Here is an 8,896-nt window from a genome sequence, read left to right on the forward strand (position 1 = left end):
TTAATGGCAGGGTAACTTAATCAATACCTATCCCTTATAAAGTGGGCCCTTATTTCCCTGTGACTTTCAATGGGAGTTGGGTGCCTTTCTCCTTAAGGCACTTCTGAAAGCCCCCTCTTCAAAACGACTTACAACATTAATTACCCAGGATGCCCCCTGCAGAGTCTGTTTAGGCCCCAACCTCTCAAAGACCTTTGCATGTGTTTAACTTTATGCCCTAGAGTAGTCCCATGGATTTCAGAAAAACTGCTCACAAACCACTATTCTAGGCAGGATCAGAGCCATAACACTTTCTGAAGACATATCCAAGCAGAGCTACTATGAAAAATACAGATGGAAAAGCAAAGGTACCCAAAACTTTTATTTAATAATGCATAATAAATAAATGACAAAACAGGAAGAGCAACATTCAGAAAATTCAGATAACTAAAGTGCTTTTAGACAAAAATATAAAAAGACCAAGAAACAGATCTGACATTAACACTGTTTTACGGACATTTAAGAATTACAAAATAGTCTCCTATGTCAATTCACAAAATAGCATAAAATTTCTTAGGGGAGCTATGGCTTGATTTTCATAAAGGAGTGAGTTCTTTTATGCATAGTATATCAAATAACATTCAAAAGCGTACAAAATTATTGCATAAAATATCCCCCCACCCCCACCCCTTTGCACAGATACAAGTTCTAAGTAAGATACACAGTGTAATTCATTTATAAGGCTGTATTGACTGATACACAGCTCCTCAGCTGGTGTAAACTGGCCTGGCTCTCTTGAAGTCAATGGCACGATGTCAACTTACAAGAGCTGAATAACCCGTCCACAGTTTAAGACCTTCTGCTTCTTCTTGAGGCCGAACAGTTGCATATTTTGAACACTGAGAATTGCCACGTTGGTGCTTACCCAGTACATCACAGTAAACGTTGGAATGTAACTTTGGAAATAAGGTTTCTGTTAAGTCCGGCACCATCTTTGCACCCAACAGGTTCCAGAAGGAATAACTCCACTCCTGTTTAGCTGGCAGAAGTGTCTTTCCGTTGCTTGTGTGACAGAATGAAAGGGAGGTTTTCCTGATTTATCACTAGAGCTGCCCCAAAACCAGGGACATTTTCACACCGACATTTTAAAACCTTCCCCTCAGCCCTGTTTATTACAAACAAACAGCTTTAAAGTTGGGGAGGGGGAGGGAATCTTGGCTGGATCCAGTTTTAAAATGTCTCAAATTCATGTAAAATTGTATATTAATTGTTTGAAAAAATAATTAATAAATAGTCCTATCTTTCCAAAGTGTTAAGGGGGCTCATTTTCCTAACATCCCACCCTCCCCTGCTCCCTGAGTTTAGTGGCCATTGTCCTTCCCATCTGTCTGGAGGTCTCCTTTGAGACATTGCCTCAAAGCACTCCTGTTCTCTTGCTTTGCTGTGCTAGAGAGGTCAATCGCTGTATCTTCTGAATTGTCCATAGAGCTGAGTTTGTCACCAGAGCTTCTCTGGTGTTCTGATGGCTTCATTTTTAATTCCTCCTCAGGACCTTCCAATCTCCAGCTGCCTGTCATCTTCTCCTCGCTCTCTGGCTTTCTTGTAACATCCATGGATTTTTTATGCATCCCTTCAAGAATGAAGAAGAGTAAGTAAATATAATGCATTGCTTAAATCCACCTGGGACAACTGAGAGCATTGTGCCTACTAATTAATTCAAACACACCCAGCTCAGCTATTACCTTGTCCTCTTCTCCCCTCATTTGTCCATGTCTTCCCTTAGGGATAGATCCAAAGCCCAGTGAAGTCAGCAGAAAGATTCCATCTGACCGCAAAGAGTTTGGGTACCTCAGCTGCCTATTGTCTAAATCCTAGATTGTGAGTTCTCTGGGGTCTAGAATCTATATTATTTGCATGTACGTATGTAGTAAGATAGAGCTCTATTCCCTACCTGCGGCTCTACGACACTATAATAAATTAAGCACCTATTCAAACATGCACTTAAGCATGTGCTTAACTTTAAGTTACACTTAAGTTAACTTTAAATTAAATATGTGCATAAGTATTTCCCTGACTGGGGGCTAAAATCATAACAAATAATAAGAACACAGTATATTATTACTGTATAGCAGCAAAAGGGTCGCCCACCCTAATCCGTTCTTTAACACACCCTTTTCAAAACACTTTAACACAGGCTCTGAAAATTACCACCTAAGGATTTGTTGTTTACTTTAAATCCCCCCGCTCCCCCCCCAAAAGACTGGCATGTTTGTAAGGAAGGGAAAGGCTGAGATTTGTAACAGATTTAAATATAAAGCAAGCCAGGCTCTCCCTAGCTACCTGGCTGTTCCCTCAGCATTGCTTAGCAGGGCGTACCCCATCCTGGACTATGTGCTGTCTTACCAAGCAGCCAAGGAGCACAGGAGCCCACCAGCCCACTTTTGGCTGAGTTGATGATTGACTCAGGTAGAGGGATGGAGTGCCTCACCATGGCCCCATAGAGACCGTACTCGGCCATGACACTGCTCCTGCCCCAGCACTTCTCACGCTTCCTCCACTTGGCTCTTCGGTTCTGAAACCAGACCTTTGGGGGGATAGGGGGGGAGATCCAGGGGCAGGGGTGAGTGCATGTGTCAGGGGTGTGTGGGTTGGGGTTTATATGTGTTCATGTGTGATTATGTCCAGAAGGTGTTCAGGGGGGGTGTCCCCAGGTGCGCGTATGTGTGAATGTGTGTGTTGGAGGGGGTGTTGTGGGGTGGGGGGTGTTGAGAGAGAGAGAGAGAGAGAGAGAGAGAGAGCATTACATGAGGTTTATCATGACTGGATGGGATCTTTAGTTCTAGGCCTGTGCTGGGGATCCCTAGTCAGATGTTTCCCCACTGGATGTCCAGAGGGACTCAGTGAACACGAACCCCCTAGGAACAGCTGCCTTCATGGCCATCTCCTCTGTGCTGGGCGCACTGGAAACCTTTTACATTTCCCCCTCCCCCCAGTCATTGTGCACAAGCAAGGGCTCTTGGGCAGTGAGCACCTGTTCCCCCATAACCTTGTGTTTGCCGCCCCAAAGGGTGGTCATCTAAAAGGGCTTGTTATAACTAGTCCTGGCTCCTGTCCGTCTGTCCTGCTCTTAAGGAAGTCAGTAGCAAATCTCAGGGCCTCACTCTAGCCATTTTGGTTGCTGAAGTAACTGGGCCACTTGAGGATAGGCAGGAAGATTTGGCCCAATCGCTATTGAATTAGGGCCCTACACAGTGGACTCCTGCACAGAGCCTAGACTGGTGTCTAGGGGAGGGAGACCGGAGCAGCCCCAGTGCCCCAGGCGGTGCCATTGTGCATCTCCGCGGGCAGCAGTCGCCTTCCTGAGGTGCTGTGGTATGCCTGCGGCCAGGCGTGTATTAGCATTGTGCCCGTTCGCTCTTGGGGTGTGGAGGGGACAGCGGAGATACCAATACAGCCTGGCTCTGGGCATGACAACCTACCTGGATCCTGTCCTCGGGCAGCTCTGTTTTCATAGCTAGCATTTCCCGGGCGTACACGTCTGGGTAATGGGCTTCATTGAAAGCCTTTTCTAACTCCTCGAGCTGGTGAGCAGTAAACACCGTCCTGGGGAAGGAACAACCAGTTACTGGCCACCTGGGGGGCCCCACTAGGCCTGCAGGGGCCCCCAAGCACTCGCCCAGGCCGGGGTCTACAATGACTCTGGCCTGCAATCGGGTCTGAGTCTGTTCCTGTTTACGCAGGATTTGCCCCTGAGCCGCACTGGAGTTTTATTCCTGGTCGCGGCAGCTTTGCTCCTGTCTCTCAACCCTGCTCATTCTCGTTCAAAGCCCGTTGGCTGCCCCTGCCCATGACTAACACGGCTTCATTCCCACCCCTGCGGCCACATCAGTCACGGTGGTGTAGACATGGTCTAGCCCTGAGCCAGCCCCAGGCTGCAGCGCGAGAGGACAGGCAAGCCCAGGCAGTGCCATGGTCCCGGGGATCCCTGCTGGGAAGAGCAGGGCCTGGGCTCCCCCAAGGCCCTATCTGTGCTGGTACCTGTGCCGGCGTTTCTTCCTCTTGATCTGGGCAGTCGAGGTCTTCAGCTCGCCCCTGTCCCCGGACAGGCTGTCCTCGTCTGTGCGCAGGGGGAGGGAAAGGACGTTCAGCGAGCGCGGGGGGAGGCTGGCTCCGCGCCCCGAGGCTCGGAGGGAAGCAGCCGGGGTGACTCGGGCTACGAAGCTGGCTGGGACCGAGGGGCCTTCCCCCGGGAGCCAGGGCCAGGCTGAGCGCAGCCCCGGGGACAGGGGCGCGTCTCCCCCCGCGGGCGGCGGCCCGGGCCGGGCGGTTCAGCACCACACGGGCGGACAGAGCCGAGAGACAGCGCGGGGCCGGGGTTACATTGGGTGCGTCGCGGCCGCTCCGGGGTCCGGCGCTGGGGCTGGCTGGGGGGGAGCCCGGGGCAGGGGCGGGCCCGGCAGGAGGGGGGATCCCAGGGCAGGGCCGGGACCGGCTGGAGGGGGGAGCCCGGGGCAGGGCCGGGCCCCGGGGGCTGCGGGGCAGGGCAGGGCCCTTACCGGAGACGTTGTCCTGGCGCCCGCCGGCGGGGAGACCGGGGGGACGGTGCAGCTCCGGCCGGGGCTGCAGGAACGGGACGTGCGCCGGCAGCAGGCAGGGGGCTCCGGCCGGGGACGGCGCCGCGAAGCCGCAGAGGAAGCCCAAGCCCAGGGGCAAGGAGCCACCGCTCAGAGACACCCCCCCAAGTCCGGCCCCGGCGCCCTCGCATCCCGCGCCGGCCACGGGGGCGGCCGGCGGCTGCAGCTCGGCCTCCAGCCCCAGCAGGTCGGTGATGGCGAAGCCCTTGGAGCGCAGCGCCGGGGCGCCCAGCCGGGCCGCCTTCTCGCTGGCCGCGCTGGGCACCAGCGCCTTCCCCTTGGCTCTGCCCTCGGCGGGCTCCTCCCGGCCCGTCATGCTGGCCGCTGCCTCCCTGGGATGGACGGGGGCAGAGCCGCCCCGGAGCCTTTTATCCCGCTGCCCGGCTCCAATCAGCTCCGGGCAGGGCCCCGCCGCCGCAGGGGGGCCGGGGAGGGGGCGGGTCTGGCTCCCAATCCCAGGGGATTAATTGCCACCGAGCCCCCCCACCCCCCGCCCCTGCGGACACGTTTCACTGCGCCCAGCCGCGGCCCCGGGGGCTCGCCCCGCGCAGCGCAGCCTGGCCCGTGCGCCCCGGGCGCGCAGGCCACTGGCCAGGCTCGGCTAGCGGAGCGCCCCGCCCCGGCCCGGGAGCTTGAGCCCCCCCGGGGGCTGCCCAGGCTGCGCCCTAGCGCCTCGCCCCGCCAGGTGCCGTCACAAGCTACCTGGCGAGCGACTGGATCTGCAAAGCTCGCTCCGGCCCGCCTCGCTTTCCGGGCCCCGTCGGACAAGGGGGATCCAGAGCCAGGGCGCTTCTCACCCCCTGCGGAAGCGCCCCAGCCTGGGGGGTTCTGGGAGGCCGGGGAGGGAGGAATCGGGTTAGCAAGGGAAGTTTTGTTCCGTCCTTTCCCGTGGAGAACTGAGCTCGGGCACGCGGGCTCTTCCAAGGAGCAAGGTGCAGCTCGGTGGGGCGGGGATTGACTCGCGTCCTGCCCTGGGCGCTGTCAGGGGCTCTGGGGCGTTACAGGAGAAAAGGCGGCTCCTCCTGCAGCTTCGCGGCCGGGTACAAGCCAGACAGCTCTTTCCTTGGGCTTGTAAAGGCCAGACACTGCGCCCAGTTCACCCCCCGACCCCAGGGCAACGTTAGCATGGAACCTGGCCCTGCTATAATCGTGTGGGGCTGTTCCTCGCCCTAAAAGAACTGGGGGAATCCCCGTGTCTCCCCGGAGCCATGCTCTGAACGGGGGATTCAGTCATTTGTTCGTCTGAGTCCAGATCTTGCACCTGGATTGCAATTCCTTGCTTCAGCTGTTTATGCAAACGATTTACAAACAGCTTACAGCAAGTGCTTTAAAGCAGATCTCTTTTTGATTTGGTCCTTTTCTGCTAAACATGCAGATTAAACAAGGGTCTTCTGATAAAGATAATTACAAGGGGACTACGTATTAACTTTACATTATTAAAGAAAGACCCAAATCTCCCTTTGCAAGCTGTTCCTGGGATTAGCAAAACAATAACTTTCATTTAGGATAATTGTAGTTTGAATTGCTGGGGCTTTCTGGTTTTGCTTTGGGCGATTAGGAGGTTTTCCCCTGGGACCGAAAGGAATCCCGACATTTCTTAGAAACCGGGTGAGTCAGGTGTGAAGAGAAGACAGGAAGTGTTTCCCTCACGCGGGCTTCTGACCAACAAGTAGAGCCGACTATCGTTTTATTAACAGCTTGTCCACACATACACCCCCGTCCCCACCCCAATCAGGCAGAAATTAAATGCAGTACAATTGTGTCTTGTGTTTAAACAGTCGGGTACCATGGTAATGGGCGACTTTATAAAACCCTGGCCAGGCAAGGCAGGGAGGTGGGTCGGTAGAGGCTGAGGCCCGGTGGGTCGGAGATCCCATACACCATTATTCCCATTAAACGAAATCTCAGTGACCTGGCTTCCGAGAACACAGAATTTGCCCCAGACTTGTTTGTTTTGAGCTGCGTTTCGCACCTGCGTCAGCTCCGTGTGCTGGGGCATTTCTAACCCGGGTCCCTGTCCGGTGCGCGCCCACCAGAGTACGGCAGCGCTGTCACTCTTCAATTCGAATCGATCGCTGCTCCAGCCCCACAGCCGCACCTCTAGATCACAGATAGGTCAGAACCCAGGGGACTTACACTCCTCGCCTTCACTTTCCCAGGTTTGCTGCAGTTTTGCTGAACGAAGAGACTTTCACTGCGAGGCAGGGAGCAGATCTGCCGGAGTAATTAGACGCGGTAATCCGGCCTCCGCCCACAGCAAATTTCCTGTCCCACTAGATCTTAGTGGATAAAACCCTAATTTTTGACGTCGCCCCCGAATCAGTTTAATTTCAGCAGTTTAGGGGAGGCTGAGCGGCTGCTGGGGATGATGAAGCCTTAAATATGCATATGGCCAAGTCATTTGGAAAGTTGGGGGATAACGCGGAGATAATTGCTCCTAATCAGTTTATGAACCATAAAAGCTCCAGCCCGAGAGAAAGCCGCTAGATGGAGGAATAGAAATAGAGTTTAAATCTCCGGCTCTCAGGAGAGCGGCGATTACCCCCCTCCCCCCCCCACACACGGGGGGGTCCTGCCCACTGGCCACGCGGCACTGGGGGCGAGAAACAGCAATGGCGCAGACAGTCACTGGCACTGTGAGTCTACAGCTCTGCCGCGCTTTGCGCACCTAACACCCGCGCGCTTTGCGCGCCTAACACCTGCGTGCTTTGCACACCTAACACCTGCGTGCTGTGCACTCCTAATATCCGCGCTCCTTGCACACCTAACGCCCGTGCGCTGTGCACACCTAACATCCGTGCACCTTGCACACCTAACGCCCGTGCGCTGTGCACACCTAACACCCACGCGCTGTGCACACCCAACACGCGCACCTTGCACAGCTAACACCCATGCACTGTGCACACCTAACATCCACGCGATTTGCACACCTAACACCTGTGCGCTTTGCACACCTAGCACCGCGCGCTTTGCACACCCACATGCATTATGCGCACCCACGCCCTCTATGCAGAGCAGAAATCTAGGGTTCCCGACTGAGCCTTTTGACAATAAATCAGTTAAAGGATATCTCGATATATGCTCATCAGAGGGGATGATCCGGGATTAAACTAATCAGTAAATGTTTCTCTGCTCATTATTTTCCAGGGAAGATTTCCAGGCGATTCTCCGACGCCAAAAGATTATTAATCCCGTAAAGAGCAGAACATCAAACGTCGCTCCTGGCCTCCAGTGCAAAGGCAGAGCCCCCGGGCAGCTCGCGTGTCTGCCGGGCCCAGGCCCCGGGGGCAGCCCCAGGTGTCATTGGGCGCCAGAATCCAGAGCGCTCTGGCCACCCTCCTCCCACCAGTGCCCTGCCCCCCGGCCCTGGCCCGCTCACCCCTGCCTAACAGCCCCCAGCCAGCGACCCCCAGCTCCGCTCCGTCCCGGGACACAGGCCCTGGCATCGGCTTACCCCCGACCTGGGGGACAGAGCCTTGGATCCCCGCCGGAGGGAGGGACCTGCCTTGGCTGGGACCCCGGGACCGCAGCGCGGCTAAGCCAACATCCCCTCGCCAGTCTCTGTCGTGCCCCCCAGGCTCAGGCAGGGGGATCCCTCGCTGCCCTTTGGAGGAGACGGGGCTGGTGTGACTCTCCATCGCCGCCTGGGGCCAGCGGGAGGTGCCTCTCGGAGCCTCTCCTCGGCGCCCTGACCATGCTCTTCGTTATCCATATACACGCCGGCCAACCCCCTTGGATCTGGCTGAACACTTGGGCGGGCTGGCGTCTTGTGGCAGTGAGTTCCAGAGTCCAATTCCACGGAGTTCGAAAAAGCGTCGGGAGAAGAATTGCTGGGGTTGCACCTTCTTCCTCCAGACCGTCACCACCGCCAGGGCCAGTCCGACACTTGGCTCCATTTGGGAGAGGCACGTGAGGACACGGGACAGGCCTCTCTTACTAAAGGTGCAGAACAGCGCAGGTAACTGGCTGACTGGCTGGAGAGAGGCCAGCAGCGCAGGTTGACTATTTCTCTTTCGAGGGGGAGGAGGGATTTCAGCAAGAGGGGGGCAAGTTTTATGAGTTTTCATTTTATTTTATTTTGCAAAATTCCCCCCCCCCCCCGCACACACATCATTTGGGGACTAGCCCTTGAGGGTGACAGTCTGACTATGCTCCTAGCTCACCTGTTCGCCATAAAATGGCCGCCTGACTGTCAATGGACATTTAAATCCGCACATATGATTCTATTTCCTGTTTTCTTTGGCTTGCAAACATCTTGGTAACACCAAGCACTGACTTCCAGC

General features: G+C 55.4%; 1 protein-coding gene across 2 annotated transcripts; it reads right to left on the minus strand.

Moving 5' to 3' along the window:
• Nucleotides 1-343: 343 nt before the first annotated feature.
• VSX1 (visual system homeobox 1) lies at nt 344-5,062 on the minus strand. Of its 2 annotated transcripts, none has more exons than XM_042852801.2 (5): nt 4,536-5,041; nt 4,018-4,096; nt 3,459-3,582; nt 2,383-2,563; nt 344-1,609 (listed from the first exon to the last, which is right to left on the minus strand). In XM_042852801.2, exons 1-5 carry the CDS (start codon nt 4,927-4,929, stop codon nt 1,341-1,343), a joined length of 1,047 nt encoding a protein of 348 aa, XP_042708735.2. In that variant the 5' UTR covers nt 4,930-5,041; the 3' UTR covers nt 344-1,340. The 2 variants fall into 2 exon arrangements, with proteins under 2 accessions (XP_042708735.2, XP_065446013.1); XM_065589941.1 differs by having other exon boundaries at nt 1,412-1,609; nt 2,468-2,563; nt 4,536-5,062.
• Between the last annotated feature and the right edge of the window lie 3,834 nt (nt 5,063-8,896).

This window comes from Chrysemys picta, chromosome 3, assembly GCF_011386835.1.
Source record: "Chrysemys picta bellii isolate R12L10 chromosome 3, ASM1138683v2, whole genome shotgun sequence".
NCBI lineage: Eukaryota > Metazoa > Chordata > Testudines > Emydidae > Chrysemys > Chrysemys picta.

Excerpts from the sequence above, each read along its gene's own strand:
- VSX1 (XM_042852801.2), bottom strand. The coding sequence starts at position 4,929 with ATGACGGGCCGGGAGGAGCCCGCCGAGGGCAGAGCCAAGGGGAAGGCG. Across the intron at positions 2,564-3,458 it reads TGCCCGAGGACAGGATCCAG|GTCTGGTTTCAGAACCGAAG; the intron begins GTAGGTTGTCAT and ends ATCCCCCCAAAG. Across the intron at positions 1,610-2,382 it reads CTGTGCTCCTTGGCTGCTTG|GGATGCATAAAAAATCCATG; the intron begins GTAAGACAGCAC and ends TCATTCTTGAAG.